The sequence below is a fragment of the Pelodiscus sinensis genome, chromosome 26, assembly GCF_052426305.1.
Source record: "Pelodiscus sinensis isolate ZL-2025 chromosome 26, ASM5242630v1, whole genome shotgun sequence".
Taxonomy (NCBI): Eukaryota; Metazoa; Chordata; order Testudines; family Trionychidae; genus Pelodiscus; species Pelodiscus sinensis.
The window spans coordinates 3,924,718-3,944,170 of NC_143077.1; the positions used below are offsets into that span (position 1 = coordinate 3,924,718).

Genomic DNA, 19,453 nt, shown 5'->3' on the forward strand with positions numbered 1-19,453 from the left:
AGAGGACTCAGATCAGCCTCAAACCCACTCTGGAATCGGCCACTTTCCATCATTCCCCCTCGCAATTCACATTTCATCAAGAATTCTCCACTGGAGGAAGGGGCTGGTGAGAAACTTGTCCTGGACAGAAGACACTGAATTGTTTATGGCAGTGTGGGGGTGACCCAAGGGGGGACTAGAACTAGGGGTCACCCATTGAAATGAACAGGTAGCGGATTTAAAACAAACAAAAAGAAAGTACTGCTTCTCGCAAGGCACAATCAACCTGTGGAACTCCTCGCCAGAGGATGTAGCAAAGGCCAGAACTTTAACAGGGCTCAAAAAAGAGCTAAATACATTCGTAGAGGATAAGTCCATCAATGACAAGGATGGTGCCCCCAGCCTCTGTTTGTCAGAAGATGTGAATGGTTGACAGGGAGGGATCACTTGATGATTCTGTTCATTTCTTCTGTAGGCACCTGGCATTGGCTACTGTCGGCAGACAGGACATTGGTCTCGATGGACCTTTGGTCTGACCCCATCTGGCCCCTCTTATGTTCTTGAGGGGAGTGAAGAGAAAGAAGAGAGAGAACAGGGCAGGCTCTATGGCTATCCAGTTAGAATATAAGAGCCTGAACTTTTCCTTCCCCCAGCCCCTGAATGCCGCGCAGTCCTGTGGCACTTTAGAGACTAACAAAGGCAAAGGATCGTGAGCTTTCGCCAGGAAAACCCACTTCCTCAGACGCTGGAAAAGGGCCATTTTTCAGTGTAAACATGAATTTCCCTTCTTTAGACAGGCATTGTAAACAGGATCATTCCCAAATGGATTTGATCCCTTTCCAGCCCTGACAATCCCTGCCAAGGTAGCAATGGGCTTTCGCTGGCCAGCGAACCAATCCCACGAGCCTCAGCAGGACTTTCTCCTTTGCCAGGAAAGCCTCAGATGTCCTCAGGAAACACCCCCCCCCCCCTCCAGAGCCATCTCCAGCTGGATGGTGTGAGCTAACTAACCAGGTGGGGTGAGCATTTGCCCATCCCTGGATAATCAACCCTCCCTGGTAGGTCTGAGTCAGACTGGAGCAGGCAAGGGTAGCCTTGGGATTTTCTCTTTTCCTGGGCAACGCAACAGTCTGTACAAACTGGTCCGGGCTTATTCACATGAAAGCGGTTCTACTCCCAGATCGGCTCCCTGCAACACCCAACACGCTCTCTAGGCCTGTTTCTCTGCCCAAGAGCCTATGGCATGTACTTCTCTGCCGTGGCCGGGCTTCATTAAGGAACACGTGTATCGCAACGGGAGCCCCTTATTAAACACCTTGCTGGGAGGACACGCCCAGACGCCGCCCGTACAAAGCTTGTATTCCCCGAGCCCTGCGAAACGCAGACACGGGAGCTGCGTTGTCCTCGCCTCTGGAATTTTTGATTGGCACCCCTTGAATCGGAGGCCTGGAGAATCCATTCTAATCCCCCTCTCCGCAGAGGAAAAAGGAAGCGTACGCTGTTAGTGCCTGGCTCCTCTGGACTCAACGGTCCCCTTTCAAGAGAATTGGCTGCGAAACTTACGAAAGAGAAACCGCTGCGCTGGAAGCCCTGTGGGACAGAAATCTGGGCCCTCAGACAAGTCTCTCTCTGCAGGGAGAAGGGGGGTAATAAAAGCTCACACAAGCCAAGGAGGCCAACAATCTACATCAAAAGTGCACACTCACGGTGCCATCCACCACCAGCAGCTGTCTAAAAGATGCAGACGGCAGCCTCAGAAATCCACAGCCCCTCACATCAGCCTCCGCAGACCAGCGACCGCTCGGGGAGGGCGAACCACCCCCCTCTTCAGAAACCTTCCCACCAAGCTACCTTCCTAACAGCCCCTTTGGATAAGGCAGAAACCATTTAGGGTTACCGCCGCCCCCCCCCCCCCCCGCGAAGCTTCTTTGCTGGGCTGTATCCAAGAGCTTATCTCCAATAAACAAAGTGCGGGAGCCACACAAAGTGAGACCCTGTTTATAACGGTCACCCATACAGTGCGTGTGGCTTTCCAGCGTGGCACACAACAAGCCTGACGCTGGCTTTCCGCCATCCCTACCCCCCCCCCCCGCCCAACCTAGGGGGTGCCAGGAGAAACGCAGCTCTCGGGGGCCGGCGGCCACCCCCCCACAAGATGCAAGCGAGTGTGCAGGGCTGAATAATAAAAGGAGGCAGGGACCCAACCAGGGGAGCTGCCCCTAAAGGCCCGTCACTGGGGTGTGAGGGGGGGGGGGGGACAGCCCTGGATTGTAGAGTCCCTGAGGGAGGCAGGGGCGACAGCTCCTCTCGTCCCTCCCCCGCGCCCCAGCCTTTTCCCCATTGATCCTCCCCGCCCTGGCAGGCCCATCCCGGGGCAAGGGGCAGGCTGAGCAGCCGCATTGATCCGCGTCCCGGCAGCCTGCGGGAGCCGCCGGCAAAGGCTGCAGCAGGCCGGGCGGCTGGGTGAGAGCCGGGCACCGCGCAGGGGCCCTCCGAGGGCACCCCCAGGCCCGCTGCACCCCGGCCCCGGGCTCGGCGGGCTCCTCTGTCCTGGGGCCCCCTTCTGCCCCTCCACCCCGGCTGTTCGGCCCCCGGGCTCCCTCTGCCCGGGTCCCCCGGCTCCATCGCCCCCCCGGCTCCGTCGCCCCCCGGGTCCCCCGGCTCCGTCGCCCCCCGGGCGCCCCGGCTCCGTCGCCCCCCGGGCGCCCCCCTCCCCGGCTCCATCGCCCCCGGGGCCCCCCGGCTCCATCGCCCCCCGGGCGCCCCCCTCCCCGGCTCCATCGCCCCCCCGGCTCCGTCGCCCCCCGGGTCCCCCGGCTCCATCGCCCCCCGGGCGCCCCGGCTCCATCGCCCCCCGGGCGCCCCCTCTGCCCGGCTCCATCGCTCCCCGGGCGCCCCCCTCCCCGGCTCCATCGCCCCCCGGGCGCCCCCTCTGCCCGGCTCCATCGCCCCCGCTACCTTTGTACCGCTCCAGCACATCCTCGTACGCCTGCACGAACTCCTTCTCCTGGCTGCGGTTGGCCGGGAGCAGCCCGGGCACGTAGCCGGCCATGGCGCTGCCCTGCCGGGCCTGCGGGCGGGCGGCTGGGGCAGGCTCCGCGCTGCAGCCGCCAGGGCCGGTCTCGGCGGCTCCTGTTTCCGCCTCGTCTCCTGCCTCCGCCCGCCCGGCACCGGCGGCTCCTCCCGCTGTCAGCAGCGGCCCGGCCCCAGCCCCCGGCCCGCCCCCGCTGGGCCCGGCCGCAGAAGGCGGCGACACCCCGCGGCACGCCGGGGAACTGCGGGGGCAAGGCCGGGCCAGAGGCGGGAGGGGGCGGCGGGACTGGGAATGGGGCTGGGCTGCGCCAGAGCCCGGATAAAGGCACCAGATCCGGATCGGAATCCGGAGTAATGAGAGACGCACCAGATCCGGATCGGAATCCGGAGTAAGGAGAGAAGCACCAGATCCGGACTGGAATCCAGGGAAAGGGGAGAGGCACCAGATCCGGACTGGAATCTAGAAAAAGGAGAGAGGCACCAGATCCGGATCAGAATCTGGGAGAGGAGAAATACCAGAGCCTGGAAGTTGCCGGTCCAAGACTGAAGGGCTGTTAAAAGGAAAGTGAAGTCAGAGAAAAGGATCAGAACCTGAACCTAGTGGAGAGTTTCAGGGAGAGAGAACTGGACCGGAATTCAGCTGCTGTCATGAAGTAAGGATTGGAACCAAGCCCAGAACCAGAGGTGAGAAAAAACTGCAGCCACATACAAACAAGAACAGAACACAGCCTAGATTGAGGAGTGTTTTGAGTGAGCAGACTCCCAGTGAGGAGAAATGATGCCATAGGCATGCACCAGAACAGGATGCAGAAGCAGAGAGAAGAGGAAAGGAGAAAAAAGCAGATCCTGGATCAGGGTCAGAGCCCAGGAGTACCTGGTGGAAACCTCAGGGTCAGTGGCTGGAACAGAACAAGGAGCAGGATCCTGGAGTCACCAGAGTTTCTGTCTGCTGAAGATCCTCAGAGGAGCTTGGGTTCAGATTAGCCGGTTTCCCTCCCCTCCTTTTACAGGCCTGGTCCTGCAGTCGGATCCAAGATGAACCCTTGTGCCCGGGCACAATTCATCCCTGCAGCTCAGAGATTCTACAAACACACAAACATGCTGCCGCTTCACTTTACACACTAGGGGTGAGATCTGGCTTCACTGCAGTCAAGGGCAAAGGGGCGGGGGGGAGCAAAGATCAGCATTCACATCACACTCCCTGTCTGTTCCTGGTCTGAGCCAACCAGTGGACCAAATTCAGTGCGACTCTTGGCCCTGTGCCCCTGGTGCACGTTGCACATGCGCTAAGCAGAACAGCAAAAGAACCGCAACGGAGCCAGGATTTTGACAATATTCCCACCCACTTCACTGGAATTACTCCCTGGGCACGTATAAAGTAGAGCACGTATGCAAATCCCATCCTGCAAACTCCTCGTGGTAGGGGCCTGCTGACCTATCTGTGCTGGCCACAATTTCTGTGCTTGCCAAATAAATAGTTTTCCATGAAATGATGCTGCTCCTCTTTGTTTCAAATTTACTTTCAGGGTGATGGAACCACCTGAAGTAAACAGAAAAATGACGATTCTGGGTCTATGTTGCACCCCAAAGCTCTGGCTCATTCAAATGGCATTTCAACCTTGACAAGACAGGGAACTTGAAGCTGGTTTTGCAGGCATATGCAAATTAAGCTAATAATGGCACATTAGCAGGCATGAATGCCTAAACATTAGCAAACTTCATGCAACAAACTGGCTTTAACTCCCTAGGCCTTAGGCCCTCTCTGCAGAGAAGATACAAGGCATGGATAACACTTTAACAAGAGGCCACGGGTTTGGGGGCCTCAGTTTTGGGTGATTCCCAAACAGAGATAATTTGGGTCTAATTTTCAAGAGTCCCAAGCACCCAAAGGTTCATCTGAAGTCAATGGGAGACATCAGAGCTCGGCCCCTCTTCACAAACCAGTCCCATAGTGCTCAAATTACACCGCCCAAAACGGAGGCATGGGAAATTTAGAGGCCAGCTGTGAAAATGTAGCTGCAGGCTGCCCATCACCCCCTTCTAGGTGTTTCCTACGTGATCTTTAAGCATACCCTATATGCCTTATCAACCCAGAACATCTGGGAGATGGGATCATACCTGAGCTATTAAACTATGAGAGGTTTTGTATTACATAGGCAGCGCGACAGGTAAGTCCTGTTTGGAATAGCTGGTGGACTAAGAAGCCAGCATGGGAAAATAAGGAGAGGAGGAACAGCAAGCCACATACAATCAAGGATTTTCAAGTTTAAAAGAGCTTTAAGTCCAGCTGAGTGTTTGTCTGGTAGATGCCCTGGTCACAATAACATTAGCATCTAAATGGTCCAGGGAGACTTTGAAATTAACACCTCGGTAAGATAAATGGGTGGGTAGAGGTCAGATTTGTTGCTGATACTATTCTTTACCATTGAGCCTTGGCAGCTATTGTGTAACCAAAGAGCGTACACACTAGCAATTGGAAACGCGCCAGAGGGGCTGGTTCTGTAAAACCACTTCAGGACTGGGAGAGATTCTGAAATAATTCCTCCGTCCAGTCTGGATTTTGCAAAATCAAAAACCAGCCTGGGGTGTGAATCCAGGGTACATGATGGATGCAAGCCCTGCATATTCACCAGTGAGGTTTTGTCCCACCACTACCATCTGAAGAAGTGGGCTGTGCCCACAAAAGCTCACAATCCCATCTCCATGTTTTGTTAGTCTATCAAGTGCTACCAGACCATTGGCTGTTTTTTACATTTATCCTGTACAGACTAACTCAGCTACCCCCTGAAGCACCATTAGAATAGTGCAACACGCTGCAGCAACCCTTCCTCCCCCCCTCCCCCCAAAAAAAAAATCCCAGGCTCTCTCAGTTCCTGGTGGCTCCGATTTTTCTTGTCACAGAGCCTGTCTTCCCACACCCTCTGCCTAACCCCGCAGGTGGAGAAAGAAAAAGGAAACGCAGCTCGAGCGGCACCTAGTGGGGAATATTGGGTGATACAAGGAAGCCCACCCAAGACTTTAAGCTTCACTCCACCACCACCTGCTCTCTGAATAAGGACCAATGAATGCAGAGAAGAGGCAGCTGGTTCCCAGCCTCAGAGGTCACTGGGGATTATGGGAGGCAGCCAGACAATTCAGAAGGGTTGTCACTGAAAGGTAACCAGGGCAAAAGCGAGCGCGGAGGCGCTTCCTGCCCTCATTCCCTCTTTCCTGGTGCCCGTCAGTTTTTGCGCTGTAAGTAAAGGACCTTCCTCCTACTCCTTGCAATAGAAAATGAAACTGACCCAGGCAGCTAGACTCAGGATTCCACCCCCCCCCCCAGCCACTCCCCTGGAAAGATCAGCTCTGATGGGACAGCCAAAGGTGGGATTTTACACCCCTTCCTCTCCTGGCCAAACCAATGTGCAATCAAATCCCTCTTCCCCCTAGCAAGCGGGTCTGGATTAACCAATGTGCACTGAGTCCGCTTGCACAGAACCCCCGCCTCAGGGGAGGTCGCTGCCGGGGAAGGAGTGGGGGGAACCCAGATCCACCGCCCAAAAGGACAAAAACAACTCGGGGCCAGGGGGCGGGCAGGGCAGCACAGGAGGAGGGTCACGCCTCCATGCTGTGGCCAGAACCAACAGGCCCAAACAAGGAACCAGATCAGCCCCACCCCATGGGACAGGAGCAGCCCCGGGCCTTCCTCCCCGCATCCCAAGGGCAAGGAAGATGGGGCCCCAATTGCCATAGAGCCGACCCCCACGATTGTTCAATCTGGCCTTGCAAGCAAGGAGTCTGAAGCAATTTACTGACATCGCTTGTTCAAGGCAGTATCCGGGGCATGGAATGAGATGAGCCCCTTAGGGACAGAGGACTAGCAATGCTACCATAGACACCCCTCCGTACAATCCGCTGCATGCGTTTCTTAAGATCCGTTGTACAACTAGCTTGGTTTATTTCACAGTTTCCTTGCGCTCCTTCCTTTGTCTTTCTGTCTCCATCTGTGGCCTGTCGTCTTATCCTTTCACTGCAAGCTCTTTGGGGCAGGAGCACCAACAGCTTCCCCTGTCCCTTCATTGGGCACCATGGATTTCATGGGTGGTGGATGACGGCCCAGCTGGGGGAGGCAAGCTGTAGCCACGCCCCTTCTGCCTGAGGCCCCGCCCCTCATATTCCTTCCACCAGGCAGGGCTCCATCCCTTGGCCTGGCTTGGCTCAGCGAACCCCCTTTCTTGTGACTGGCTTTTTTCCTCCTGGTCAGATTTGCCATCCCTCCGGTCCCTTCCAAGCCCCTCTGGACGGTGACAGGAGGGGACGGTTTCTCCAGGCCCCAGACCCTGCTCCAGAGCTGGGAGCTGGAAAAATCCCGGTGGATGTTTTTGGCGGCTGTGAGAGCGGGCCCTCCGCCTGTTGGCGAGAGGCACACCTTGTGGCCGGGTGACCCGGATGGGGGCAGGCAACCCACATTTGCAGCGCAAGAGCTCTGTCTCCATAGCAACCAGAAGAATGGTTTCTCAGCCATCTGGGTTGCCATGGCAACATGAAAAGCCTCCTTCCACTCCAATCCCTGTGGCTCTTTAAGCCAGGCAGCCGCCAGTTTCCTTTTGCTTTCTGGGCTTGCCATATAGGGAGCGTCTCCAAGTCCCCTAATCCTTCCCTCGCAGAGCTGGGTCCCCTGTAATCTCTGCCCTGTTCCCAAACACGCTCCCTGCTCACAGCGGTTTAGGCCCAGCAACCAAACCTCCAAAGCAGCCACTTGTTCGTCAGCTCCGGAGCAACAATCCTATTTCACAGTCTGACTTTGGAAAATACCCTCTTCGCCCAGCCCTCTCCCATAGATCGGCGCCGCCAACGCCTCTTCGCAGGTGGGGAAACTGAGGCACGGCACAGGGACCTGACTCGCCCACGGACACGCTGCAAGTCAGTGGGAGAGCTGCGAAAAGAACCCACGAGATCCCAGCCCTCGGTTTGTGCATCAGACCAGGTTTGTGCCCGTCTGATCGCCAAGTCCCCGTCCCTCCCCCCCAGTGGTTTCTAAAACTTAATCTGCATTAGCCAGGGAGACAAAATCCTCCATTGCTCCCCCAGAACAAAGGCGGAGAGGAGAAGCAGAGGAAAGGTGCCGTTCTGCCTGTTCAGATTCTTCGAGTGCAGCAGGCAGTAAATCTGCTCTCTAGTGGTTGCTCCCGTGACAATGATTAGCACAGGCTGTGGGGACTAAGCTACCCAGAATCCCTTACAGGAAGTGGGGTGTGTCTGCTCTAGCCGAGCTGGATGGATTTTGTTACGAGCAACTCCCCTGGTTTCTGCCTTTTCCTTGAAAAATATTAATCGACAGGCACGAGTCGTCTCTCGTGAAGATTCATACTAAGAACTGTATTTATTTATTTGCGCCCACACCCCTTGGCGACAGGGCAGCCTTCTTATCAAAACGCGCAGCCTCTTGGCCTTTCAGGGTGGAAATCCCGAATTCTGCAAACAGTGAGGGTTACGCTCTAAGGCCGTGTCCAGACTCAGGGGTTTTTTCGGGAAAAGTAGCCTTTTCCCAAAAAAACTTCCCCTGCGTCCAGACTCAAGCCGCGTTCTTTCGAAATTATTTCGAAAGAACGCGGCTTTTCTTTCGATGGCGGTAAACCTTGTTTCACGAGGAAGAACGCCTTCCTTCGAAAGTTCCTCTTTCGAAGGAAGGCGTTCTTCAATGTAAAGAGGCCGTCTTTGAAAGAGAGCATCCAGACTCGCTGGGTGCTCTCTTTCGAAAAAGCGGATTTCCTCTATCGAAAGATCCGCCTGCAGTCTAGACGCGATCTTTCGAAAGAAGCCTGCAGTCTAGACATAGCCTAAGGTCGCAGGGCAGCAATTCTGGGAGTGCGCACTGGGACGTGTATTAGCCATGTCTCCCTCAGGAAAGGAGGTTTTAAATTCAGGGCATTATGATGGCATGAGACAGCTCTTCATGCATTGGACCTTGCAACTAGACTCTGAGGGTACATCTAGACTAGATTAGCTTACTCGACAAAGGGAAATGAAGCGCCAATTTAAACAATCACCGCTTCATTTAAATCCAAATGGCCGCCGCGCTGTGCCGATCCGATCAGCTGTTTGTCAGCACAGCGCGGCAGTCTAGACGGGGATCTGCCAACCCCAGAACCTTTTGTCGCCAGATCCTGTAGGCTTACAGGATCTACCAACAAAAGGTTCTGGGTCAGCAGATCCCCGTCTAGACTGCCGCGCTGTGCTGACAAACAGCTGATCGGCACAGCGCGGCGGCCATTTGGATTTAAATGAAGCGGCGATTATTTAAATCACTGCTTCATTTCCCTTTGTCGTCCTGCCTCATCTACATGGCTCCATCGACGGAGCCATGTAGTCAAGACACACCCTGAGGGTCTGTCTAGACGACGCGCTTATTTCGGAATAAGCTATTTCCAATAATACCTCCCAAGATAACTATTTGGAAATAGCACGCCCACTCTACAGGAAACCCTCGAGACGAGTCCGAGGCAGCCTCCCCTAATGTGGACACTACCTCGATTCAGAGCCCCAGGAGGCACAGGGGAGTAATTACTTTGAATGGCCCTGAGGAGGAGCTATTTCGGAACAGCAGCCGTGAAGCGTCCACACGTCCGCTATTTCACCAGTTCCACGTGAACTGAGCGTTTATTACTCCAGAATAAGAAGCCTGTTATTTTGGAATAATTTCGAAGTAACGGGCTTGCTGTGCGCACGCTCGCCTTGTAATTTCCAAATACCGTGAGTGTGATGTAGTGGGTGCTGTCCACTCGCGGGTCGCTAGGCTTGGGCTGTGAGTGACCCCTACTGGCCTGTGTCTGTGAGCACTGCCCAGCGGGGGGTCGCGCTGAGCTCCAACAAGGACTGGCCAGGGCTTCTCACCTAAACAAAGGAAGGGGTGTGGCTACTTGGGGGATGTGTGTTGGGTGGTTTTGGGGAGAAGGGCGGTCTTGGCTGGGAAAACATACAGAGAAGAGACTAAGCTAAGTACTGGAGGTTCAGGGGCCTGTGGACCCCACCCCAAGGGGTCTGAGGCTGCCTGCCCCCTCCCTTCGATGCTCACATCAAACCCGGGCTGTGCTATACCTCGCAGAAGCAATAAATCCCCTCTGTGCTACTGGCTGGCGGAGTCTCCTCTTGCTGCAGACGGGGTGCAGGGTCGGGGGGCTCCCCGACGCGTCGTCACGGCGAGTTATTTCGAAATAACGCTGTAGCCTAGACATGCCCTGACCCACTTGTATGCCCACTGAGTAATGAAATAAGACAACCGTCCACGACAAGCAAAGTAACACCTCCCCCGCCCCCACCGCATCGTCCTTTAATCCTGCGCCTCTGGCTGCAGAGACAAGAAATATCGGCGCTTCTCCTACGAATTCTCTCCCTGGAAAGCTGGTTCGTTTCACCCTGCCCAGCCACTCCCTGCCAGGGACAGGAAGGACCGTCTGTCCCTTAATACCAGGCTAGATCTGCTGCATGGTTCCCATCGGAACGCGAGCACTGACGTGAGAGGTGTGTGTGGACAGAGGTTTATAGACCAACGGAATTCAAACCACAATCCCAAGGCACTGACACAGCTTGGCTCACCACATTTTTTTTTTTTTTTAATTCCACCTCCGGCATCTTGCAGCTGTTCAGAAGCTGCCGTTCCCTAATGCTGGGCAGAGTTTGCATCTCATCAACCAGCACAGAGCAATCAGGTTTGTTCAGACACCCGCGAGCATGGGCGGCTGGTAATACAAGCAAGGGGAGGCACAGCCTACATGCCTCGCTGCAGCAGCCCAGTTCCCCTGGCTGCTGGAGAGGGCCGGGGCAGTGGGGCAGTAGCCCTGCACCCTGGCTACCGGGGAGGGCTGCAGCACAGCAACCCCAGCCCTCCAGGAGGCCAGGAAGGATTGGGGTGGGGTGGGGTGGGCGGGGCTTGGCTCTAGGGGCGGGGTCTCAGGTGGAATTGGCAGAACTGGGGCTTGCCTACCCCAGCTGGTACTGCACCCTCTGCCCATGGGCACTACCCTGAGACTTGCATTCCAACCAGTTCCTTTACTGCGTGTTAACGACCCCGTTACTTGTGCTTCGGCGGGTGAATGTATTCGACCAGCTTCAATCCAGCCGCTCGGAGAGATTAAAACTGAACTTTGGCATGACTAGAGATCCCAAATGTAACAGTGAATACGGCTGAAACGTGGACCCTTGGAAAATGCCGGCTATGCCTCTCGCGGACCTGCCCGACGGCTGCCCTTGTTTGTCTTTAGGACTCGTTTCCTCCATCCCAGGCCCGCTCCCTTTGCGCCACTATTGGTTTACATTCTGCTCTCTGGGCTAGATTCACAAACGTGCTTTGGTCGTGCCAGGCTCAGCAGTAACTCCTAGGTGCCCCTGCCACCTCATGGAATCCTGCTTCCAGAGCATGAACAGAAGAATGGCCTTAGTGGGTCAGACCTGTGGTCCATCTCTCAGACAGTGGCCAGCACCAGGTGCTTCAGAGAGAATTAACAGACCAGGGCAATTTATCGAGTGATCCCTCCCTTCTCATCCAATCCCAGCTTCGGGCTGTTGGAGGTTTAGGGACACCTGGAGCATTAAATTGCAACCCTGACCATCTTGGCTAGCAGCCATTGATGGACCTATCTTCCATTAACGTATCTAATTCTTTTTTGAAACCTGATATACCTGTGGCCTTCGCAACATCCCTCAGCAAGGAGTTCCATGAGTTAACTGCGCGGTGTATGAAGAATTACTGCCTCATGTTTGTTTTAAACCTGCTGCCTATTAATTTCATTGGGTCACCACTAGTCCTTATGTGATGGGGAGGGGTAAATAACATTTCCTTATTCACTTTCTCCAAACCACTCGCGATTTTATAGACCCCTTGCGTATTCCCCTTTAAGGGTCTCTTTTCTAAGAGGAACACCCCTGATCTTTTTAATCTCTCCTTGTCTGGAAGCTCTTCCAGCTCCCTGGTCATTTTTATCGCCCTTTTCTGCCTCTTTTCCAACTCGAATAGCTCTTTTTGAGATGGGGCATCCCATGGGCGGATATGAGGGCATTATGGTCTTTTGTGGCTTCTTATCTGTCCCCTTTCCAGTGGTTCCTAACATTTTGTTTGCTTTTTGACTGCTGCTTCCCCTTGAGCGGATATTTTTAGGGAACTTAGCCACGATGGCTCCAAAAATCTTTTTCTTAACAGCTAGCTCAGGCCCCGTCATTGTACAGGTCCCCAGATTCCCCATACAATGCATGGGGAGAGGTAGGCAGCTAACAAAGGTGCTCCCAGAAACTGGCAAGCTGAATGGGGAGCCATTGAAGCTAGCCAGGAAGGAAAAGCAGAAGACAAGGGACAAGAACTGGGACTCAGACTCAGAAAGGTCGCTAGGCCCCCCCACTCCCAGTCCTGGGACGTAGGATCCTGGCTGACCGGCAAAGATCGCACCTTCCACCAGCTGGAATTCGTACTTTCCGGAGGCAGTTGCCTCAGCCGAGTCAGCCCTTTCTTGCCAAAAACATGGGGTGAGACTCCCCATCCCATTCCCAGGTGTTTGGGGCCAGCACCTGGGAGCTGGGAGATCCAGATTAAAATCCTGACTTTGCCTGATGTAGAGCAGAGACTTGGACTCGGGTGCGTGTCCCAGCCACCAGGTTGTTGGCTGTAACAGGATGGGTCTGTGCCAGTCTCTCCTCGGGGAGCTGTTCCACGTCGTCTAAATTGACGATCTATTTGGGACAGTTTGCGCGTCTGACTCTCCATCCATCTGTAAGCCTGTTTGTCCAAAAACTCCTCCTAAACGATAAGCGCTGGGACCGCCACATCTGGTACGCAGCTTCCTCTTCTCCTCTTACAGCAAGGACAGGGTTGGGTCGTGCCAGGACAATGGGCTGTGTCTGGAACTGGATGTTTCTCATAACATGGAAAGGGAGGTGGCTGGTAGAAGGGACAGTTATACTCTAGAATGACCACAGGGGGGCAGCAAGGGGCCAGAGATGGGGACCAGGACAGCTATAAACCCATTGGGCCAGTAGTAGTCAGGGGTGGGGAAAGGGACAGCTCTCTACTATATATCTGAGAGAGTCTGTCTGTCCAGTTGTGTCCACTGGAGCTGCAGTGGCCACAGAGAGGCGCTTCTCACCTGGCCCCAAGCTACTGAGGTAGGAGAGGGCTGGGGTTGTCCTCCCTCCCCGGGCCAGCCTGCATCCGGAACCCCTCCTCCTCAGCCCCACCCCAGAGCAATGGTTTCACTGAAGAAAAACAAAACTTATTCAAATGAAGGCCCCGAGCAGTGCCAGATAAATCTGGCTGGTGCACACAGAGTCGACTGGGCTGGCCCCCAGGCTCTGGCGGAGGGAATGCAGGGCGCATCTTTCTCCTCAGCTGGGGGCCTCAGTGAGGGCTGATTTGGTTTTTCACTTGTGCACAGCCCCCGACTGATTATTCGGTGCGTCTTTTAGAGAGGCATCAACTCTCAGTGCAGAGCCTCCCCCCGGGGGGGGTCCACCCCCTCGCCTGCGCGAGAGCCAGCACCTGCTAATAATACTCTGTGCAGCTCCCACGTCTGCTGTCCCAGGGCTCGGTGACGAGCGAGGAATCCGCCCTCCCGGTGCCCCCCAAGAGCTGAGTCTCCCTTTTCCAGCTGGGTTCACCGCACCGAGCCAGCCATGCACCGAAGGGCGGCAAGTCTGGGGGAACAGCTGCAAAGAGAACCTGGCTCCTCCTGCTGGTGGAGACGTGATACCCCAGAGGCAGCTGGCTGGGAGAGTGAGTCCCGCCCCTCAGATGTGGGGCAGGCTCAGGGCTGGATCTTCCTAATCCCCAGTGGGCCTAACAGGGACAAGGGAGAGGACCAAGGTGGGGGAGGCAGTGGGCGAGGGGAGGAGAAAGAGGGTGGAGGCAGGAGGCACGAGGACACACCTAGCAACAGGGGTTGTCACTGAACCCAGGACATAACATAAGAACGTAGGAATCATTTGGCCCAGACACTCATTCACTCCCCACTGAGGTCGCCTGCGAAATCCACAGGCGCCAGTTTTTGATCCAGGACAACTCTGCTCCCTTCCCATGACACACCACAGCTGTAAGACGGCGAGGCGGGAAAGCCACTGTAGCCAGACTGCAGGACTGGAATCCACCCCCGAGCAGGGGGAGTTCTGCAGTTCGGGGAGCTGGGTCACCTCCCCCTCCTCGCTCCAGGGATCCCAGGCATGGACGGGGGCAGACAAGGACAGAGCTGCCCCCTGGCACCTGTGAGCTCCTTGTGAAAGAAAGGCAGGATTCTCTCACGACCGGCAGTATCATGGCCTCAGCTCCCCCCGGAGCTGTTCTCACTGCGCCTCCTTTTCCAAACTTTCTCTGGACTCTGCCCCACCTCATGCTCTCGACTGTGGCCGGATTGGAAAGCCAGGCGCTGGCACAGTTCCAAATTGGTACCCATCCCAGGATGCTAAGGAGGTCACCTCCCCGCATGCTTCAGTGCAGCCTCCAGCCAAGATCCCCATGAATAATGTAAAGCCCATATCAATATTTCAGCACATTTTCAAATCCAGTGACACGCAACTGCTTCCTCCTCCTTCTTCCCTGCTGAGAGCGGCCTGAGCTGCTACTCACAAGTTATTTTTACCGTGGAATGTGCACAAAAGCAGAGTCTATGACAATCCCGTCCCTTTCATCACCGGCTGGATCTACCCAGCGTCACGACAGCCCCTGGCATGACAGAATGAAAGGGAAGATCTGAGCTGGCTCTCATCTGGGGCAATGGCCCATCTCATCAGCCAGGACCCAAATCAGTGCACCCCTTAGCTCCCCGCTGCAGGAGGGGATTGGGGCCCTGCAAGACCAAGTGTTAGTTCCCACTGTAGGGAACCGCGGATCAGGAGGGTGGTGCGGGAGAAAGTCCGATCGTGAGCGGCGCTGGGGCACAGCCCAGAATCAGAGCCACACTTGGCATCCTCCCCTCCTGCCATTTTCAGAGTCCAGCCGCCACGGCCCAGCGCCTGTAGGCCAGCGGTTCCCCGAACCCGTGCTCCATTGCCAGGCAGACCAGTTTTAAAAACTGTCGTCGTAATCCGCTGGGTCCTCCTGCCCGAGGACCCCCTACCCCAGCACTTGCAACCACAATGACAAACTCCTCCATAAACAGCTTGCCAAGCGGCAGTGGGCTATTTCCCGAGTGACAGCTACATCCTGCTCCCCAGACCAGAGGGGACTCATTTTTCCCGTCTTGCGGGGGCTGTTTCTTGTCATGGTTTATTATTCGCGTTGTAGGAGCCCCAGGGGCCACTGGTGAAAATTAGGAGGTTTCCCTCGGCAGGGAACGGAGAGGCGTGACTTTTCCCATCAATGTGATTTTTTTTTTCTCTCTCTCTCATTTTTGGGAAATCGCATTGAGAAAAAAAAATCAAACTTTCATTTCTAGATGAAATTTTCCTTTACAAGAAAATGTCGCATTTGTGCCCTACACAACATTTCCTTCCGGTCAGGGCATTTTGTCTCAGTCAATAAGGAGAGCAGTGGGACAAAGCGGGGGCAGGGCTTGTGGTAGGGGGTGCTGTCCCAGGCTCCGCACCCCACTAGGGCTGGCTGGAGGGAGGGGATGGGAAACCAAAGGCTCTAGCAACCTTTTTATTTATTCTTTTGCAGGCAATGCAACCGCACAGCTTGGGGCGGAGCCGATTTTTTTACCCCGACACACACACACGGGCAGGCAGCTATCTGGAAAAGGCCTATATCCCTGCCCCCCTCTGCCTCCCTTTTTGCAGGAATGCAAGATGGGGGCAGGCATTTCGCAGGAGTCCATTCAGCCCTCATTATTGTTAGCTTTTGGGGCGGGGAACAATGCTTCCTCTCATATTTTCCACCCATGTGCGGAAGACATTTTTGTTATGTGCACAAAGGCATGTACAGATGTGCACCACCCATAGGAACACAGGCTGCCAGCTGTGGGGGCTCTGCCAACCAGCTGGGCAGCATCTGACTCTCTCCTGGGTGGCCGCCCAAGCACCCAGCTTACAGGGAACTCTGGTGGGGAGCTTGGTCCTGCCCCTATTCACTCCCCTCCTGGCCTGGCAAGTGCTGCTTCCATCTGCCCCATGGCTGCTGAAGGGTTAACTTCTCCAGCAGCTGGGCTGCCTCCCTCCTGCAGCTGCCCTGAGAAAACCCGGGCCGGGGGCTCCCTCTCAAATGCCAGCTGCAGCAGGCCAGGGGCTTAATCCTCCAGCCAGGAGTGAAGCAGAGTCCCCCACAAACACCTTGAAAAGAAAACGTAAAGCTTACCCCCATACTGGGTCACCCCTCACCCTGACACTTCACATGACTCATGAGCCTACCAGCGTCTCCCCCCAGATCTAGGACATGGGTCGGAACGAGGTCCAGAAATTCAGGCATTGGCTTAAATGCACTGGACAGCGTCTGGGTGACACAAGATCAGCAGCAGGCTCTGCCGGAGGCAGTGCCTGGGTGAGCAGTGGCCCACCGCGGCTCCCGGGAACACGCTGGCCCTGGGGATGTGAAAGGAGCCAGTGGATCACAGCCAGAGCTACGAGGGAATCAGACTGGAAACCTTCTGAGCCACAAATCCCTCCCCGGAGTCCGGGCGCTGGCTGGGGAGCTCCTCCCGCAAGGAGCCGTTCTTAGGATTTAACGGAAGAGAAATGCTCCAGGTTCCCTGCCACCCGTTAAACATCCAGTCAAAAGGCCACAAAGAAACCAGCAACCAGCCCTGCCCAGAGAGAACCGGCCGGCCGGAAAGCCACGGCAGCCCCACCCTCAGACTGCCAGCCGTCTAGGCCCCAGCCCGCACGGATGGGCGGGGAGACTCAACCACTGCTCCAAGGCAGGGTGCCGCCCAGACCCACCACAAGGTTTCGATTCCTCCAGTGCGAATGGCTCCGCCTGGAACATCGCCAGTCCGGGAAGCAAGACACCAAAGCCGCCCTTCCCCCCCCCGCCTGGACACCCCGCCCCCCGCCACTCAGCAGGCCAATTCTCACGACGCCACGATGCTGCATCTCAGAGGCTGGGCACTTGGCGTCACGTGCGGCTTTGGAATGGCCAAGCAAGCCCGGCTCATGGCAGACGGCGCAGACTGTGCAAAGCATGAGGAATGCGGGGGGAGGGGGGGACGACACTTGTCCCAAGAAACATTTTTTTCCTGCCTGTCCTGTTCTTTTCATCACATCACCAGACTCCGGGCTCAAGGCCTGTTCCATTCCAGGACCGTCAGCATCTCCATGGCAGACGGCTTGAGCCCTCTCGCAGCACAGAGCTGAGGCTGCGTCTCCACTGGCAAACCATGGGACACGGGACTCCCTGGGGAGATGTTCCAGCAGGGGCAGAATGGGGGGGAAGGGAAGGACTCAGGCTCGTTTCCTGCTGAATCATCTATGCTGGTTTTGTAGCCCATGATTGACAGCGCAGAGCGGCCAGAGGGAGCCCGACCAAAGGGCCGTCTAGGCTGGTCTCCTGTCTGCCCACCGCAGCCAATGCCAGGCGCCCCAGAGGGAACAAACAGAACAGGGAACCATCAAGTGATCCCTCCCTGTCGCCCGCTCCCAGCAAGCAGGCCGGGGATACCCTCCCTGCCCAATCGCCATTGATGGACCCAGGCTCCAGGAATGAATCCAGCTCTTTTTGAGCCCTGTTGGCCTTCCCAACATCCAACTGCAGCAGCGCAGGGAACAGCTGCTCTGCTCTGCCCCCCGCTCTAGAGGCCGCTGTGTCTCAGCACTGGGCAGTGGTACAAACAGGAATAGAACTGGAGTATCCTGAGTCCCAAGCGAGTGTTCTAACCACAAGGCCACACTGCCCCCCCCCCCCCCAGCGGTAACGCTGCCAGAGGCCTGTCTACAGCTTGGCCTCATTGCTGTTGGCCCCGCACAGTGGGATTTACAGATCCCATTTCCTCCCGAGCAGACAGGCTCAAGAGACCGCGGCCTTCTCTGCACGTGAGATCACCAGCATGGGCCACGTGCATCTCCCACGGCTCACGGCCTTTCGTTCAGGCGACGGGGCCATGCCCCAGGGGCAGCACACTCCCGGGTCTGGGTCCGACACGCCCAGGGCTTGCGGGAGACTTGGAGCCCTACACAGAGGCGTGATCGGTCCTCGGGGGGGGCTCTTAAGCGGCCGTTTTGGGCTGACACAAGGAGGGGCACGGAGGAGCTCCAGAGACAGCCCGGCTGACCTTGCAGAGAAGGCCGGTGGCCTCATGCCGAGCTGCAGGGGAGACTTCCAAAGGGAAAAGCAGAGCCCCGGCTTAGTCCTTGGGCCCAGCACGTTCCTTACCCGCTACTCTGACCACAGCTCTCTCCGCTGGGTCCAGCACCGAATCCTGGCTCTTCCGCTTCTTCTGCTCGTGCAGGGGTAAATTCCAGGGTAGGGTGTCCCCCGGGGGGCAAGGAGACAGGCTCCCCGACCTCTCGCTCCGGTAGGACCGCTCGCTCCGGCACGACCGCTCGCTCCGGCACGACCGCTCGCTGAGGGTCTCTTCGTCGGAGGAAGACATGGCCCACGGGTGACAGGGATCTGTAGATGGGGACAATGGCACATGAAGCTCAGGTGCAGGGGATGATCCCAGCAACCCCCCGGACAGTTCGCATCGCAGCAGGGATCCTTCCCTGTCCAACCCCGCCGTATGGGCGGCCTATGCGAAACGAGCGGGCGGGTGCTCTCTCGGGGTCCCCAGGGACGTGGCGTGTGCGGTGGCAGGCTTAGCAGCAGAGCCCAGCCGCTGGACTGGGCGAGGAACCCCGAGGGGTGTCATTCTGGGGCAGGTTTAAGGCAGGTGGACGCGGATGCTGCTATTGCATGTGATGTGTCTGTTCTGGGCCTGAACGGCCCTTCCGCCTGTCAGTCCCGCACCCTTCCTCAGCTCTCACGGCACCAAGAGCTGTACGAGCATGGAGCCATCCCCGCCCCCAGGCCAGGCCGGAGCACAGCCACTAGGAGGCTGGCACGGCTGCCCAGACAATGTCCAGACTCCCTCAAAGCAGACACCTGTTGAGAACAGCCAGAATTCCAGCAGCGGGAGCTTCCTCGCAGCAGTGCCGAGTACAGCCTGCCACAGTGTGACCTGCCTCGCAGCAGGGCCTGAAGCACCACGCAGACCAATCCCTGGGTGAGCATGATCACTGAACACCAGGACTGGAAGGGACCCCGAACGGCCATCGAGTCCAGTCCCCTGCCCTCCCGGCAGGACCAAGCACCGTCTAGATCATCCCTGACAGGTGTCTGTCCAACCTGCTCTTAAATCTCTCCAGAGATGGGGAGTCCACAACCCCCCCAGGCAATTTATTCCAGTGTTTAACCACCCTGACAGTGAGGAATTTTTCCACAATGTCCAACCTAAATCTCCCTTGCTGCAGTTTAAACATACCCAGAACAGTGTCCTGTAAGCGCCAGCTAGGATTCCTGGCCTATGAACTGCCTCCCAGAAGCTGTGAGCTTCCTCCCCACAGTGCCCTGCCA

The 19,453-nt window shown here is 56.4% G+C and overlaps 1 protein-coding gene across 11 annotated transcripts in view; it reads right to left on the reverse strand.

The window, feature by feature from the left end:
- The window catches only part of MACF1 (microtubule actin crosslinking factor 1), a 299,184-nt gene extending 280,678 nt beyond the window's left edge, over positions 1 to 18,506 (reverse strand). For 10 of the 11 annotated variants that reach the window (XM_075908729.2, XM_075908727.2, XM_075908730.2 and 7 more), the window contains exon 1: positions 18,272 to 18,506. In XM_075908729.2, coding sequence (XP_075764844.2) covers positions 18,272 to 18,491 — 220 coding nt within the window. In that variant the 5' untranslated portion in view covers positions 18,492 to 18,506. Of the gene's footprint in view, positions 1 to 2,937; positions 3,140 to 18,271 lie in introns of those variants that run through there. The other variant, XM_075908718.2, reaches the window with a different exon arrangement.
- Positions 18,507 to 19,453: the final 947 nt, after the last annotated feature.